Consider the following 18,841-nt stretch of genomic DNA (forward strand, 5'->3'; position numbering starts at 1 on the left):
CAATCACAGAAGTGCTTCCCCCATCTAAGCATTCCTTCAGGTGGCATAAAACCCGAGAAACAGCTTCTTAAAGGCAAAGAGCTAAGTCTGCTTTGTAGAGTAATTAAACTTGTGGTCTAACTTGAACAGAATCATAAAAGGTACATGTTCAGACACAGAATATTTTGCTTGCTAAAAAATATAGTCTTTTCCAGAAAATGGGATTTTTTCTTTTGATGGAAATAATATGTCAATTGCAAAAAAAAAAAACAAACCCAAAACAACCTCCAACAGAAAGCACTTGCAAATCACAAGCACATATGCCTTGATGGTGGGACAACTTATTAGCATAATCAATAAATTAGCACATGCCTCAGAGGCATATCAACAGACCCTAATGGGAACAAGATCGCCAGTCAAAAGCTGGCCCGGAAACTACTGAGACATTTCCTGTTTTCTTCTGGAATTTTTGTAGGCTTCACAAGGCATCTTCACAAACATACGCAGGCAGACCATGAGAAATCAGGAAACTATTGGGCAATTCATTAGTGTCTTTTCCCCTCAAATATTTGGGGTTTTAAGAAATCTACAGTACTGAGTAACAGCTGCCTTACAGAAAAACAGCCTATTAAGAGAAAAGCATTAAATTAAGCAAAAACAATTGTGTTGAAGGGTTACAAGTTATGTACCTGTATTACCAATAAACCTTATCAAAGTGTGGCATATACTCTAACTTACGAGGAGAGCTCATCTCAATTCTAAATTTATCCAATTCTATTTCCCTCTAAACTTAGACAGGCTTAAAGGGGCCACTTTCCATGTTGTTTCAAAAGGCCAACATGTTTGAAGGAGAACAGCCTAAACTCAGAACAAAAATAGGCCTTCTAGCTTACCTTTAAAAGAAAGAAAATAAAAAGAGCTTTCCTTCTTCGTATGAAAAGCTTTCAACTTAAATCTATCACCAGACAGAGGTCACTGTGTTATACTAATAGACAGAGAATCTATAGCAAGAATGGTTCTTTTATCTCACCAAGTGTCTGAAACTAATGAGACTAGTCATGTCTGCTTCTGATTTTACTTACCCTGATTTGACTTGCATCAGTGTGTGAAAACCAGAATCAAACAATAATCATCTGTTGTACAAATAGTATGCTATTCTCATGTCAGGAAGATATATTGTGGTTTTTCTTCATTAGATTAGAGACCAGGAACATTACTTTTTTTCCCAGATGAATACTTGGATCTTAAAGAAAGTAAGTTCTTTCGTATTTAAGCTTGTTATAAAACACATAAAAGTCATCCTACAGAATTACTAAAATTCTTTGCAATAGACTGTGATTCACTGGTGTTTAAGCGTATAACAGCCAAAAATAAGCATTTAAATGGTTCCAGGAAACTAAAATGTATTAAATAAGCAAGCTGAGGATGCAAGTAGCATAACAACCTCCCAGTTATGTTCCTGTTGCCCTTTTCTGTTCTTGTTTAGCATGCAATTAACAATTACACTACTTCCTCTCTACTAACAGCCTAAGGAGCTTAAGCTGTTAATAGTGCTAGCGCTGAATGACTTGAGTGGTAGAACATTCCTGTCTTTATCTTTAAAATGACAACACATGTGTTATTTACAGCCCTCCTAATTCTTTTACAATCACTGGTCAAATGTACTGTGACCAATCCAACTCTGCAAGATCACATAAGGAAAGAAATGACTGTACATAGAATTGCATTATGCACTTTCACACTACACTGTCATCCCAAACGCCTTGAAGAGCTGCTCAAACTGAGCTAATAACCGAGTTCATGTCATAAGCCTCAGTGTTTGCAAAAGAAAACTTGTGACAAATGTTTACTTTTTGCTATTTAAAGCTTGGACTGGTAGACAGATATAATATGCAGCATTTCTGTGGTAACTAACAAAGAAAATACAGAAGAACCTGAGACTTTCTGGTTGAGAAAAAGAGTTCTCCCATCAATAATACACCTCTTTTGCCAATATAAAAACTATCCCATTCTAATAATATCAATATTCATTTTATTCATTCAGTCACATGATTGCAGATCTTCCCTATCTGGGTTGATTTCAATGAAGCTAATGGCCACCAGAAAAGCTATAATAAAAATAGATAAAAGGATCTAGTTTTATGGAAGAAGTTAGACATTGAAATGGATGAAAAGCAAAAAATTGGAAGTATCCTACAAAGAGCATTATTCAAACACACAGTATTGCCTAATTACACATACAGGAAAAAATTAAATTTATAATCATTTGTATTTATTTATATTGCGATAATAGCAAAAAGTCATTGGTTAGGATCCAGAACACATGGTATTGTTCAAACACAGAGGAGAATATCATCCCTATCTCAAGAGATAAATCAAAACTGTCATAAATTTTTGTAGTCCAAACTACCATCAAACCGTTTCCATGTATATAGTAGCCTGAAAGTTCCAACTGACAGACCTCCAGTCTGTTCATGTCAGTATTTGGAAAGCAAAAATAGAGACAGGCAGCAGTTCAACTATTCCAGTTACCAGCTGTCCAGTTCCAGCAACTGGGACATAAAGCAATTGGACAATGACTTTTAGCCTTGGACTAATGGATAGAGGGTGATGAAGCACTTCTAATGAGCTGGCTCATTCTATGTTTCCAAAGCAAACAGCCAGCTCTGAGCTGTTATCTTGTGCATCACCAGTGAGCATTATCGTAGACGTGGAAAGGAAATAAGATCTGCTGAACTCACTCTGCAAAAAAAGATTAGCTATAAATTGTAGCCCACAGAAAAATCCACTTACTGCAATTCCAGAGACTTACCCAGCAGGGCATTGTGCCCATTGTCATCTGGCAGGAACCTTTTATCCACAGCACACACTAATAGGTGATCAGGTAAATTTGGTGACTTTGCACCAACAAGTAAAAATCCTGATGGCACCTCAATATGTTCATTGGAAATTGAAACCAGCCTCAAATCTTTACCAGCCTGACAGAAACCTAGGAAAAAAATCAATACATTTTAAGTTGACAAGATATTATTTGTTTAATACTCACAATTGTCTTCAGTAAAGTAACTCCTGTATTTTTAATGAGAAACAAAGTTGTATCCTCTGAGGTCAAGGGCATACTCAGAGATAATTTTCTTCCCTGCCTTTTGGTCAGCCATGAACAGATGCTGCCAGTATAGTGAACAGAACAATAAATATGAAAATTTACAGTGAAGTTTCCCTTGATGATGTTTTGCAACCAAACTATTTATGTGACTATTCACTATCATCATAACTTAGGTCCAGCATTCAAAAATGGAGGTAATGGCTCTCTACATCTGGTGAATTTCACTGGCTTTTGCTGGGGTTTTGAATATTTTTTATAGCAATATTGAATAAGGTACATTTTAAACAGAAAAAGGAGATGATAAAGCCACAAGAATTACCACATTCATTTTAGCAAACACCATGCCTGCAAACTCAACCTTTTAAAGGTTGCGTTGCCTAGGAGAATTGTTCTGTCCTCATGCCAGGCATTCCAACACAAGAGCTTATCTTAGACACTGTGCAAAGACCCTGTCAAATATAAGACCAATCAAGAGAAATCCAGCTTTATCTGGCAGGTAATGAAAACTGATATTTTTTGGATTTCTATATTGCATACATTATCTCATTCTGATGAATTATAAGGGAAATGGCACCAATTCTACCCTTTTCAGTAAAGCAAATGCCTCTGATAGCACATGTAGTACATTTCTTACCATCAGTAGTGCAACATCCTTCTGGGGGAGGCTTCACCTGATAAGAAAGAGGACTACATGATTCTGAGCCTTCTTCCTCCTCCTCTTCTTCTTCTTCCTCATTATCTGCTCTGCTGCCTGCTACAAATTATCATAGCATAAATGACTTAAAACTACTGAAAACACTGGAAACAAACCAATGCATGAACACGGTGACCCAGTTACAGAAAGTATTACAGCAAACTAGATTCTCTCCTCTTGACAATGGCTTTACTGCTGCCAACTCTTAAGATATTTGTTGTTTCTTTAAAGCTCCAAATTCCAGTTATGCTTACAATAGAATGTCTTTCATCAAAAAAAAATAAAGCTTTTCACTCCTGTGCAAAAGTTCAAAAGCATGACCCAATTGCACCTGAGAAAGCGAAAAGAAAGGCAAAGAAAGGGCAAATAAAAAACATCTTCCATTTATTATTTTTTTAATCTCATTATTTATAACCTAATCTAATGATTTTTAGAGACCTAACTCTTGGTGTTTGAACTCTTGCTAGTCACAACACTGTAACTGTATCCTTTTGTTCACAATATTAGCAGCCAATATAAACCCAAAGTCATTACTTCTTAGCACTCTAGAATGCCCTGGCTACAGTCCAAGTACAGATTTTGTTAATTAGGTATTGACTGTGTCCTTGGTGTTGTACAGGAGACTGAAGAAACTGCTTGAAACTAGGGTCACCACAGACAGTGCCATGATAAGAACACCTAATTCTCAGGCCGTCTGTCTCGTACCAGAACCCAGAGCTCCAAGTAAAGCACTGCCGCTCACTGCACAATGTCAAGGAAAGGCAAATGTCTAGGAAGATGATTCTCAGCAACCTGTGCGTGGGTGGTGCTTGTATAGGAGGCAATAGTGAGTACTGGTGAAAAGAATACGCAATGTAGGCTTCATTTTTTAGTGCGCTTCAGGCCTTTTTTAGGTTCTTGAGGATCAGCAAGAGGCCAAATAGCTGTCTGGACTTGGGCAAGTAAGACAGCAGTTAGGCTCTGACATTATTCTGTTGATTTGGTTTTGTCTTGAAACAGAGAAACAATGAAGCACACTGCAGTCATCCTCCAAAGCTCAGTGTCAATTGGGCATACTCTGCTGCAACTGACTTGGACCAGGCACTGGGAATCATCAAAGATTTATCTTTTTCTATCACCTTCCTCAGAACATCTTTTTATTTTTTTGACAAATTATTGTAGAATCAGCTAAACAAATACTACAGAATAAATAAGAATTAGGCAGGAAGCTGAAGAAAGCAATTCTGGAGTTTGAAGATTTGTCTCTAAAAGCTAGTACGACTTACACAACAATCTACAAGAGGATTTGAAAGGTATGTTTACTTTTCTGTATCTAAACATCAAACTTCACTCCTGGTACACACAGAACATTAAACATGACTGTTTTAAGGCCGTAGTCTAATGACAAGAATGATGAAAGTGAACAAAGGGAAAAGTTAAGCTCTTTGCTATTTAAGTCAGGGGTAAGTTATGTGTTATGACTTAACCTTGACTAACATCCAAATGCAATGCAAAAGGTGTGAGTCTGGTTCTCCTCTCTTTCCCCACACTCCCAGTCATGAAGTTCCTTCCCCCCTCTTCGTGTCAGCTGTCACACTTACTGGAGCCTGTGTTGAGCCAGCCTAGCTTGCTAACCCAGCAGAAAACTAACTAAGCAAACAAAAGGGTTTTTTTAACAAGGTTTATGTATTAAATTACCTCAGTGGAAGATCCAGAAAGTGCTAAAATTGATGAAAATGGAGAAAATGGGAAGATGTGGCTAGGAGGTCTTGGGGGGTAGGGAGTGGGATGTGGGATTTTCCCCTTGGGCAGTGATAAACCGTTAGATTTGTTCAGCTATAGCAGGTAATTTCACATTAAAAATAAATAAATAAATAAAAAGAGATGAGAAATGAAAGTGGAGACTAAAGAACAGGAGAGCTACAGCAAAGGTCAAAAATGAAAAGAGTATAAGAGCAAGTATGGACCTATAATACACAGGGATGAGCTGCTGGCACCTTTAAAGGGCATTTTTATTAGGGTTTCTGCTGCTTGTTTCAAAAAAGATCTGCAATTTCTTCTTCCATTTTGCATTTCAAGCCAGGCCTTTTCAAAAAAACTCTATGTTTGCATGTGTCTGTTCCACATCTTTTTTTCTTGAGCAATCCCAGAAGAACACAAAATCAAGCACTCAAAACAGGAACCAAGATGATGGCTAAAAGTGGACTCAAAACCATAGTACATATGTTTATATTACAGAACAGATGACATAACTTGATAAAGATCCCTTAAACCAATAGAACTGTGAAGATTTTGTTCATATTTTGTGGAATTTATATTTATTCATAGATACCATAAACACCATTGTTTCCTTTAAGGAATACTTTTCAGTTCTCACAAAGGATTTATTAGACCTTTATGTTATAAATTGTGATTAAGATATTTCACATGGAAAATTCTTCTCTCCTTAAGGTATAATTTAAGTATAAGTTCTGCAAATATTTTAATATACGTATAATTTTTTCTCAGTGGGACTATTCATAGGGCTATCATCCACAAATTGATTGCAGCCTCAAAATATTGCATCCATGAACAGTCAGCCTCCCTTACACACAGATCAAGGAAGCAACTAGTTAACCAGACACAAGTTAGCTGCAAAGTTCACATTAGAACGTGGTGCTGCTACCAGAGCTGGATTCAACAACACTCAATGAATAATCTCACTGCAGTGCTTTTTTAATTAAACTGATTCTATACTCTATTGCTCTCTAGCAATTTTTATATTGTAACATCAGAGACAAAAATCTGTAATAGCAGCCTTAGTTACTAGTGGCTGGCTTTGTTACCAAATGTTACTTTGAACATCTATAGCACATTATCATTACATGAAGTGGAAAGCCAACACACTTGAGTTGCATTGACCCATTGCACTACCTTGTTTAAATTATTTATATTATGTCTGTTTAAGCATAGGAAAACACGGGCTGCCTTGGACATCACTTGTGACCAGATGCCAACTGGATCTTGTACCTAAAAGTGAAAATTTCAATTTGTGATGAGGCTGGAGTACATGACACCAGCTTGCAGACCTCTCCCACCTGAGGAACAACCTAGAAAAAAACTCTATTACAGGTCCCCTCAGAGCTCCCATTTTCTGAAACTTTCATGAAAGAAATGTCCTCTCCCAGGCTTTTATTAGTCTTTTTATTAATTACAGTTCAATTCTGTTTCTATTAACTCAAAGAAAACAGAATCAGCCTCTCAAGGTTTGGAAAGGTCTTTGCAAACCTTGAAAGAAAGAAGTTACAGAAGTGTGAAATCACACTTTTGTGCCTGAACAATGCATCTGATCCTGTAGCATCTTTCCCAACTGATGTCATAATCCATTTTGTGACATCACAGTTGGTTGCCATGGAAAACTTTATGAAATCCTCTAAAGGGTTTGATAGAAGAATTACTTTGTGTAGTGAATAAGCAACATACAGATTTAAACTATGAATTCCTTATTATATCTTATATTAGCAAAAAACAAAAACAAAAACCAAACCAAAACAAAAAATTGCTACTGATGTGTGAGCTGTGAGCAGATTTACTTTTTCAAGAAATGTTTTCACAGCTGTTACCATGAGGCAATAGTAAAGATTTTAATCTGCACAAAACACTTTTATCTACTACTATTTCTTGAGCTTATTTTTTTTTTCTGTTACTGTGCATTGTTAACCATTAGGCATTTTTCATTACATATATATCTAAGCTATCATTAGCAAGTATGACAGGGGAAGTGGACCTGGTCAAAAGAAATGAAACACATCCTGGTGACAGAAATGGCTAAATAATGAAATTATTAAACATAACCTTGCACCAAAATGCCAGTGCTCTGCACACACCGGTAAAATCAATGAAAACCATGAGACTATTACACCTAACACCAAAACGCCACACTGTGCAACGATTTTATCAGATCTGGACAGTTCATTTAAAGTATTCTACTTTCAAGAAAACTGAAAAAAAAGACTGAGCAAATGAAGCTCAGAAAGCAGGCTTCTCTAAACACACACAAAAATACAGTGAGAAATCTCATGTGTTGAATACAAACTTGTGCAGGGTTTATGAGAGGACACATCCTAAAGTTTTACCTTTGCAACCACAGACAGACTAAAAATATTATGCTCAAAGTAATTATAAACCTTCTCAAAAGCTGAAAATATTTCTGCTGTGTTTATTAACAATGAAAATCAGTCTCAGCATATATCTCTAAAAATCAGTCATGTTTGCTATCATTTCCTGTATAACTTTCAGCAGTGTACAGTAACAGATTTATATTTATTTCCAAATTTGTATTTATATTCCAACTCTCCAAAGACTGCTCCACACATTTAATGGAACAATTTCTAGTACTTCAATCTATGCATACTGATATATTTGAGCAAGCAATTGGCTTAATTTTGTCAAAATAAAAGATAATAGACTTTGAATTTTTAATCCAATTCTAGTACGTATCTATTTATATATATATATTTGTAGATCATAAAAAAATACAAAGAAAATCTTTGAATACTTTTGGTTTTCTGTATTCTGGTTTGAAATGTGCATGCTGAGCCTTGGAAGAGCAAACAGCAGAACAGTCTTTGACCAGAAATATAAATTCCACTATTTCCTACCTTCCAGTGATGACAGTTGCTGTTCAGCTTCCAAATACAACTGAGAAAAGATTGGTCTGGGAACTAAGTTGTTTGAGCGGAGAGAGGCCTCAATAGAATTATGCAACACTTCTTCAAACCGTGTTGTCTTGAGCTGACCAGCATAAGAATTTCCCATCTTCTCAAAGGAAGAAACAAGGAGAAAAAAAGAGATATTTCAATTTTACCACTTAGACCTCAATCACTGCATGTTGATGTCAGACGACAACATTTCTCATGAAAGAGAGACGCTTCATTGTCCACAAAGAAAGGCAGAGGAAAAGAACATTGACTGCAGCAGTCACTGAGCAGAACCTGCTGGTAAATTACAGGAAGTTATCTAAAAGTAACAGCTTTCTGTAATTCAGCAGAAAGGCAGCAAGCTTTGACACCTTCTTGAAGATGTGGTTAGAAATCTTTTACCACAACTGAGGAGATGCATTTTCAGTAGTCAGCAATCTCATCTGTTAAGCAGCCTTTCTGTTTTATATGATTTGAACAGAATAAATGTTAAAGGATCTGGGGAATAGCATAGAATTATCTTTGTGTGGTCCATCATGGCTTAAAACTTAAACTTACAGCAAGAGCAGTTCAACATATGTTTTAGAGCTGCTGTCTCATAAATAATGTAGCATTGTTCTAAGGCAGATATTGTGAAATATGGCTTTTCCTTCTCACCTTACACAGTATTTTTCCCTGTAAACATGCATATTTTAATTATTTATTTTTAGAATAAGACATTATCTATTATCAAATTACCAATTTGATGCTGCATTTGATTACCAGGACTTTACTACTAGTGAAACTACATAATTTACTCATTCTGCCATTGAGGGGTCAGCCTATTCCAGCTGAATATCCCACGTATTTAACTGCCACCTCCTTTCCACACTGAATACAATGAGCTGGTATAACCAAAAGCCATGTCAGCTTTCTTTTCCTATTGCAAAGTAGCTCTTGCCCTGGGCCCCATGTCCTTTCCCTCATCAAGTAACTGTGAATAGAAAGCATGAAACGCTTCCTGCCTGTGGCAGTAATTCCTAAACACTGAACAGCCTCTCCTCAGCACTGGGTTCTGCTTGGGAAGTGAGCCTGTTGGGAAGCATCCTGCAGGAATCAGTCAAGTGAAAGAAAAACTACTGTAAAATCACATACTGCTCTTGATGGAAGAAGGTGTTTGAAAGGAGCAACATACAAAGTTGATGATTCGGATACCTTTTTATGACTCTGTAACACATATTTTACCTATATAATAATATTCTTGTACACTTGTTTGCATCATGTTAATAGCATAAATATTACAGCTAATACAATATAGCATATTGATATATATAATATTAATGAAGCACAATAAGATTATAATTATAAAATCTATTGTATTGTTATATTAACAATTCTAAAACAATGCAGGCAGCATTTAAGAACATGATCTAGATTAAAAGTAGGCACTATTGACAAGGTCTGCATACACACAAAATTAAACAGCAACGTTGCAGTGAGCAGTACTGATGTATCCATTTGGTGAAGGGTAAATGGGAGGCTGCAAAGACTGTTGGTGATGTTCAGAGCTAATATGGAAGTGAGGATGCATCTCCTCTTCCAATACAAAAAGCAGATTACAGCTCCCTTTCTGCATTGATAGGAACTCCCTGGCTCCCCTTGTTTTAATTACTGCTTCACCTACACCAAGCACAATTGAAGACAATGAGGAAAGCCTGACATCAGTATTGTGCTTAAAAAAGCTTAATCAGAGATGTATGTAGGAAAACCAAGGTCAATCTCTGACATGAATTATACTAACACTGTTTTTACACAAAAGAAGTAGAAGATGTTTCTTTCTAATTCTAATCCATCTTTCAATCATTATATGACTGCCAGGTATCTTGATAATTATTTGCCATTGTTACATTGATGTCTTATATTTAATGTAACAAGGACAAACAATTATCACAATATTTGACAGATAACGATTTAATTGTTTGATCTTTTAAAAATTCATTCCCATATTTTGAACTTGTATTTTCTCTGGTTAAGTCAGAGACATCTGCTGTCTCAGGGACCCATCTCTACATTTTCAGAGGCAGCTACAATATGGTTCTCTATGCCTGTTCATCACAGTCTGGACTAAAGAGAAAAGAAACGCATGAACATGCTCTCAATACATTAACATTCATAGCTGCATCTTTAGAAATGGAAACAGCATTCAGATATCATCCATTCCACATACCTTTTTACATAGACTGCTTCATTTAAATACAGAGCTAAAACATGAAAAGTTCACATTACATCCAAAAGAGGTTTTGCACTTAAAAAAATCACTGGTACAGTGCAAAGAGAGTATCTAAAAGTTTGACTGCGGTGGCAGAGGCTTGTCTTACAAAAGGCTGGATTCTACGTGTGCTCAAGATAATCATGCAAAGCAGACTGGTTTATCTAATATTCAAACTTATTCATGTCTTGAAAAGCTTAATTAAAGCACATGAAAAATAGGAAGTTTTTAAATTCCTACAGAATGAGGCGAAACAACACAAGACACAAGACAACTCACAAGCATTATCAGATGAACAGGCACACAGTCTGCTTTATGCAACGAGTCATAGAATTGTTAGGGTTGGAAGGGACATTAAACATCATCTAGTTGCAACCCCCCTGCCATGGGTTCAGACACCTCACACTAGACCAGGTTGCTCAAAGCCCTGTCCAATCTGGACTTGAACCCTTCCAGGAATGAAGACTTACTTGCTTTACTGATCATTATCTAGATCTAATGGTGACAAATGAGAAAACACTGTAGTATTTATATTTATAAACTCTATTCCATAGACAAAGTCAGCTATTCTTCTGTACAGTTAATAGATACACCATTTACAGGGATTTAACATCCTTGTTTGTGATTTATAGAGCCCACTAGTGGACAAAACAGAAACCCTATGTTTAACCCTGAGGAGAGCAGAAACTAGGATCATACCCTTGTGATAAGGAATCCTTTAAAACATAAGCACGTTTGTTTACCCATTGGGGTGCTAATTTAATTATGTGATTGGGTAAAATGAAACAAAAATATGCTTTCTGGATTTGTATACCTGGTAAACTCTTGTATACCTCTGGAATCTTACAATCAGAGTGCCAAATGCAATCATAAAACCAGGAACATACTTTGGAAGATGTATTTTATAGCCATTTTTCATTATCAGACATGTATCATCAAACATGCACCACAAACACACCATTTTTCATCTTCAAAACAGAAAATTGACATTGCATGAGTTTTTTTGCTAGCATCAGCCTTTGACTTTCAGAATCCCAGTGACGCTCTCCATTGCAAGAGAAATTACTTCTATGAAGCAAGCGAGGGAGAAGCTGTGTCCAACTAACTCCACTCCAATGGTTGTCATCCATTCTCTTCTTTAAAGCTGCTCAGACTGTGGTACCCTAATTGACAGTTGTTGACTCCATGGTGCCAGGAAACAAAGGCTTTGAGTCCTATTTTCCTGTTTCAATGAAGTCATGTTCTCAGCCCAGATTTATATCTCTCTTGGATACAAGTGGGTGGCACAGACTAAGCTTTCAAATGTTTGTGAAATTCCAAGCCATGAACATACATGGTGACCAGATTTATTAAAAAAAAACACAAACCCACACTGACATAGAAGGATAGCCTTCAACCCCAGCTACTGATAAATAAAAGGGCACCTCCTTATCACACTGTCAGTTTCCATGGAGAGCATGCAGAGAAAAACACTTGCCAATACAAAATGAAGAAAAAAGGTAAAGATCTGGACCTTGTCTTCCTTAAAACCATAATAAAAAGAAGTACAACCACTCTAAGGAACTTGGAATCCTAAGAAACAAGTGCAGATACAAATGAGGAGGGGCAGGCCAGTGTCTTAGAAACTCATTGATAATGCTACCAAAGAGAGATGACAAGTCCAGGCATGTGAAAATGAGAGTACATATGTGTTAGTCACTACAGACAACAGCCCTCAAATTCCAAACAAGGAACTGTCAGGATTCCTGTGGTAAACAGGGATTATGTGACTGGGAAAAATATGGATCTTCTTAAAGGTTAATGTCTGTCACACATAGAGTCAACTTCAAGTTCAACTGCAGTTGAACTAGTCAGGTTTTGAAGAAAATCTGCACTATTCTGCTATGATCCTGTACTCCAGCTGCTGAGATTTAGAAAATGAGCTCCCTCTCGGCCACCAGGGCAGTACCTACCATGAGAGCCATGACAGTGAATGATCACAATAACACAGAGCAACTGTCAACAGAAGGAGGACATGTGGGCACATCACCTACATCTTGGAGGGAGATCGTTTGCTCAGTGGAACAAAGACAGTAACACACTAGTGACTCTTCAGTTGCAGTTGTCTGTGATAAAGGGATATTAAGATTTTGTGAAGACTGAAGATATAGCACATGAATTCTGGACAAAATTTATCCTATACTTAGGACTGGGTATCTTAGGAAAGCTGTAGACTTTAGAGCACAGATATCAATCAAGGGCCTTTGACATCTCCCATTTAGACAAAGAAAGTCTGCCTTCAGCAGAAACTGCGTAAATCAAAGAACATATGTGGGCTGTATTAAGAAGGCCTGGAAAATAGTCAAGAGATCTAAGTGGGAAATTAGGAAGACACAGCTAACTACTAACAAATTCAACCTTAGGTATGCCTTACAAATTACTAGAAGTAGAAAAGATTCATGTTAAGTTGCAAAGTTTTTACAGGACAAAATATAATTGAAATTACCATGTTAATATATTAATCCTTCCATCAAAACTGCATAGCAATGGATACATTTTCCCAGGTTAATGAGCCAGCTTTCATAACTTTGAAATAACCTAACACAGTAATTGCTATTGTATCATTTCTAACACGAGAATGGTAAGATGTTTCCAAGCTCACTGTTATTCCAAAATAAGTTGTTATCATGATGACAAACGGCAGCTTATCACTGATTGTTTTATGAGCTATGGATTTAGGTATCCAAAAGGATATCTATTAAATTTTTTCTGGGAGAAGAAAGCATTCTTTATTCACAGATTTATTCACAGATCAATACCAGAAAAATTGTTAGTGCAATCCTCTGCTCTTTGAAGATGTGTCAGATCCATCCAGTAATATCCAAAACACATAATTATGTCTAAAGTTTCGTAAAGTCCCTAGTAATTGTTGAAAGCCTGGATTAAAAACAATGAGAGTAATAAGAAAGAAATCCTAGGACAGGGACTTGTATGTAAATGTAACTATAAGAAGAAAAATATATATGGAGATAGCAAAAAGCTGGTTCTATTCAATGGCAGTGATGCATACTATAACACGGATTCAGTTCAACCACAAGATTGTGTGATCATGTTTTACTCTTTCACTTCCATGAAGCTACCTGTAATTACAGACAGTGCATTCTTTAGCTCTGGATTTGGAAGAATAAATTATTCTTTACCTTTCATGTTAACATTTTTCTTGTGTGAAAGTGATACTGTCTGCTAAATCTGTTCCCACAGGTTATATAAGTTCTTGATTCAGGGGGACTAAGAGAGACTCTTACTGACATGCACCCTGCCACAGACTCAGCATACAACTACAGCCTATAGCAAACAAAAGCAAGGTTTACTCCATCCAAAATGCCTTTTGGGAATGGTCACTGGCCCATTATAACTTCTGAAATGTGCCTGGGAATTGCTGCAGGGAGTGAGTGTGAGCAGCGGAGCTGTGCCCAGACATTACAACAGAAAATTTATTCCTGGCTCACAGGAATTGTTCCTGCAACTGTTTAATTTACTAATACAGCTGTAGTTCATATGGACAAAGAAAAGCTTACTCTTTCAGAAAGCAATCTAGTTGTTCATGTACTACAGAATTATCACTTCTAGAAGTAATGCGCAAAGTTTTTTATTTGTGGGTATAAAGACACCTACAGGCGTAGTAAATTGGTGGGCTATTGCCCAATTTCTGCAAAAAAATACTATTTTCTGGAAGTCAACTCTATTTCCTCATAATCTTCTGCCAGAATGACTTGACAGTAAGAGAGAGGAAAATAGGACTCAGAAGACTGATTACTATGATAAAATACTGGAGTGTGAGAACCTTTTAAATATATTTCTTCATGTGAGATCAATTCCAGACCACTGGAATTCTTTTTATTATTTTTATGATTTTCATCAAAATCTTCAAAAAGGGTTCAATTTTCTCCCATTAGGCTTACCCAGGTAGAAAAATTCTGAAGTTTCAAAAGTTGCTGAGGAATGAAATTATGATCCTCTGCTGAGATCAACTCTATAGTACTAATATGATTAAAATTAGTAGCCACCTATGGATCTGCTGATTGAAATCCACTTCTTCAGCAAAGTAATTTATTCCACCGCAATAAAGCTGTCAGATCATTAGAAAGTCTCTAGTTGTTCTGGGTTTCATACACAATTAAAGTTATTATGACAGTTCAGTAGACCCCATCTGGCCAATACATTTTAAAGGCAACATAAAACTTTTATCTTAACCCACAGTTACTTTGCCAGAAATTTTAGCTGCTTTTCTGTTACAAGATCTTAGAACTCATATATCTCCTGTGGAATTATATTAGAAATGTTATCTACAGGCCAGACCAGATTAAACCTAATGGTTTTCTAATAATGCCACTTTGGAAAGTAGTTCATGATTAAACACAGAGACTCTGATTAAGGCTGATGATAGGTCACAGAGAATATAATCCTACCACCTTTATATAGCCAAGAACAATTCTGCTACTGTTCCCATAAAGAGAATATACTGCAGGAAGACTAGTCAGCTCTCTCTACTTTTTCCTTTTGGGTTGGCTTTTAATTTTTATCATTAACAGTGAGATGATTTCCTCCACTGACTCATGTTTCCAAGCAACAGGATGTTAGAACGAGAGCACAGATTGAAAGGTGCCAAGCTTTCAAGTGCACTGGGAAGGGTGGGAAGTGGGAAGAAATCACTGAGCTTTTTCACAACTTTAGATTCCAAGCCAAAATACTTTTATTCACCACTGAAATCAGCTCTTTCACTCCCTTCAGAAGTATAGGGAGATGTCTTTATTCTTAGGAGATTGCTGCACAGACTAATACAGACACCTCTGCAATGAAATCAAATGTATGCAATTTTCCCCACCTACTGAAAAAACAAGCTCATTTATTAACTGCCCTCCATGCCCTTGGAAAAAAATCACACAGATGCATATCAAAAGGGATGAGAACAGACCTGGACAAATCAGTGTTAAACAACCTCAATAAAAACACTATTAGGAAGCTCTTGCTTTCATTTTTTCCTTCAGATAATAAACCAAACATTTTAATGGATCATGCTGAATATGAAATTATTTCACATCCATTTTGGTCACTGGAAAGATAGCTTCAGCTCAAACCAAGTATTTTCGTATTTTTGCTAAATGTTTTCAACTGCAAACCAACAAGCATCACTTTTGAGGACAGTGTTTCATTTTCCCATGAAAATGTTACAATTTTGCAGGGAACAGTAGCACAAATCACAAATGAATATTTTTCTAAAGAAAAAGGAAAAATAATTTCCCAATATGTCAAAAAAAAGAAAAAGTATTTTTAAACTTCTTGTACAAATTTAACTTTACTTTGAACCAAAAACATAAAGCTTGACTAAACACAAAGCAGTCTAACCTGTCATAAACCCATTAAAATATACAGCCATGCTTAGAGATCCAGACTAAGGCACGTTGGCAATTTAGTGCCAAGGAATCTAAGCTGTGACAGCCTACATTGTAGTGTTCTGAGGAAACATAAAACTCCAGTTGCAACCAGATTCCTTTAATTATTTAAGGATGAAAGGCTGTTTTGGTTTTAAGACATAGTTTAGTCTTCTTTTATGACTACAGAAAACTTAAACTTCCTTCACCCTAGAAATTTTTATGCCTACTCTCAAACTGGAGTTGAATTTTTTTGAGACATTTGAAGTATTGATTTCTTTCAAAATGAGACTCTACTTAAGCTTACCTTAATATAGGAGAAAAAAAAATGACAAAGTTCAAACTGGTAGAAAGTCCTTAGTGAAAAGACATGCATTGGATTGCTACCAATTTTTAAAAAAATCATAATCACTACTGGGACAAATGTATCTCCAAAAAGAATTCAGAAGAAATTTTAATTAGACTTTTTACAGATGACTGAACATTTATTATTAACTTTCTTCTTAATTGCAATTTTCACTGGAAACCTATTTTCAGACATAATGATAACACTGATTTTCATTTACTTGCTCTTTTTATTTATCATGAACCTTCTTTTCAGAGACATTCATACATGTCATTCCTTACTATCCTGACAACTGGGCTAAGGAGGCACTTCATAAAAGTAAATGTAGAGCTGGGTGATATTCCAGTGTTGTAATAATAATGCAGATCGAGCCTTATATATGAGATGGCAATAAATACATTTAAGCAATGGCATTTGATTCTGTAAATGCTTTCACACTCCTCCCTTCAGGAACAATGTATTCTGATGCAGATTTCTTTGATTTTCCAGCAGGATCTCATAAACTTTGCAGGTGTTACTGGAGAGAAAATCCCTTATCAGCAGCTCCCAGCGCAGTTCAGCTAATATGCTTTACTATTTCTTCAGCACAGAGCCCTGACCCTATTGCTGGTTAGGCAGCTCTGCCTTGGCTCCCATTTGGCTTTTGTGTGTTGCTTTGATCAGCTCCTGGCTTTGGATGAAAGCAATTCTTTTAGAGACCACCTTCAAACTCTCTTAAAAAAAAAAAGAATTACATACATAAAACCAATTGAGCTTGTTAAGCAGCAGGAAGAAGCCAAGTAGAGGGAGGAGACAGGGAGGGAAGGAGGTGCCACAAATCAACTCTAGGAAGCAATGATCAAAGTGGTGACTGGAAAATTAGTAAAAAATGATCCCTAAATTGTACAGGTCTAGGTCATTCCCTTCCCCAGCTCTATAGAGGGCAAAGGCTTTCTCACTATTACCCAGGGAAGAGATAAAACTCTCGAGAACTGTCTCACATGTCTGCCCTGTACCTCTGAGTACAGCAGCAGTTGAGATCTTAAGAGTAAAGCAGTAGGAAGCAGACTAGCAAGCCAGAAGAGAATATCATAAAAATGTATTTTTTCCAAGGAAAATTCTAAGAAATAAGCACTTGGGGTACATGACTTCTGGTTGCTGGTGCTACAGACTGTTTCTGAGAATCTTTTCAGAATCTAAAATAAATATACAAAGAGTAATCTGGCACTCATTGTCCTGACTGGCTTTTGAGCTGTCCTCAAAACTAGACTTCAGTTTTTTCTTACACAAGCCTTCCCTTCTAGGCTCATTCCTGGAAGCAATGCAGCAGGTCTGTGGGGCAGCCACACACACACACAGAGTGGGATGTACAGTTAAAGACACTTCGGAGCTGTCTCTTTCAGAGCAGCAGGGGCAGAGCCAGACAGTCTCTGTGGCAGTTCTCCAAGGATATACACAGAATGCATAGGTTCAGAGCCTTTACCTCCTTCACCCAGAAGGGCCTCACTGCATGAAAAAGATCTTCACTGATTTCTTCTGACAAAACACACTGTGCTATATCTGGATCATATTTTCCATCTCTAATGAACAAAGAGTGGGCAGAAACACAATGGGAGCAGTTTAAAATATGCTTCACCATCTGTGGATAGCAAATACATCTGTAGGTGAATGTAGTACACTGCAATAGAGACCTGAACATTAAGGTGTACTCAATTAAGAGATCAGTTGCATTATGTACTATGTGTTGAAAATACATCAAATAAGAAATAAACATAAATATGCAATCCAAAAGCATTAGACAAGCACCGTTAGTTAAAGAACAACTACATAGCTCAAATTTAATCAATTTAAGAAACTGAACTTAGCAGTTTGAGATTTGAGCTGTATATTTTGAGGGTTTAAAAATTCAAGTTGTCTGCATTTGTTATATTTTGTTTTCAGATTTCCCAGTTTTTCTGAGAGGAAATCACTCACTCCAAAGACAGCAAATGACTGACAAGCCAGGAGGTATACAAAATGCAGCCAAATGCACATTCATAAAACATTAGTAGTACCTGTAAAATATCTCTCAACTGTAATATTTGAACAGTAACCAACATAAGTCATTGTACATTGCCTTATGAAATTTACATATTTTCATTAAACAGTAACAGTATTTTGTAGCATGGGAATACTAGCAATGTAATAGAAAATATACTGTACCGTAATGAAAGCATGTGTTCCTCAGTGACATCCAGTAAATTACTCCCAAAGTTTCATATTCTGATTGCACTGCTAAACATCTTACACCTGTGGTAACTGCCAGTGATTATATCTTTATGGAGTTTTCCTTCATTTGAAGAGCCTGCTGCTTGGAGAATTTGTTAGGACACTTAAGGCTCCTGAGTCAGCACTGTGCGCAACTGAACAACTCAGTCAGG

The 18,841-nt window shown here is 36.6% G+C and overlaps 1 protein-coding gene across 4 annotated transcripts in view; it reads right to left on the minus strand.

Moving 5' to 3' along the window:
- The window catches only part of GREB1 (growth regulating estrogen receptor binding 1), a 95,716-nt gene that overhangs the window by 46,217 nt on the left and 30,658 nt on the right, over positions 1-18,841 (minus strand). For 2 of the 4 annotated variants that reach the window (XM_062615895.1, XM_062615891.1), the window contains exons 2-4: positions 8,399-8,555; positions 3,720-3,839; positions 2,792-2,968 (exon numbers count right to left, since the gene is read on the minus strand). In XM_062615895.1, coding sequence (XP_062471879.1) covers positions 2,792-2,968; positions 3,720-3,839; positions 8,399-8,555 — 454 coding nt within the window. Of the gene's footprint in view, positions 1-2,791; positions 2,969-3,719; positions 3,840-8,398; positions 8,556-18,623; positions 18,749-18,841 lie in introns of those variants that run through there. The other 2 variants (XM_062615893.1, XM_062615894.1) reach the window with 2 other exon arrangements.

Source organism: Pezoporus occidentalis, unplaced genomic scaffold (assembly GCF_034315485.1).
Source record: "Pezoporus occidentalis ecotype Australia unplaced genomic scaffold, CSIRO_AGI_Poc_V1 ctg185, whole genome shotgun sequence".
NCBI classification, from domain to species: domain Eukaryota; kingdom Metazoa; phylum Chordata; class Aves; order Psittaciformes; family Psittacidae; genus Pezoporus; species Pezoporus occidentalis.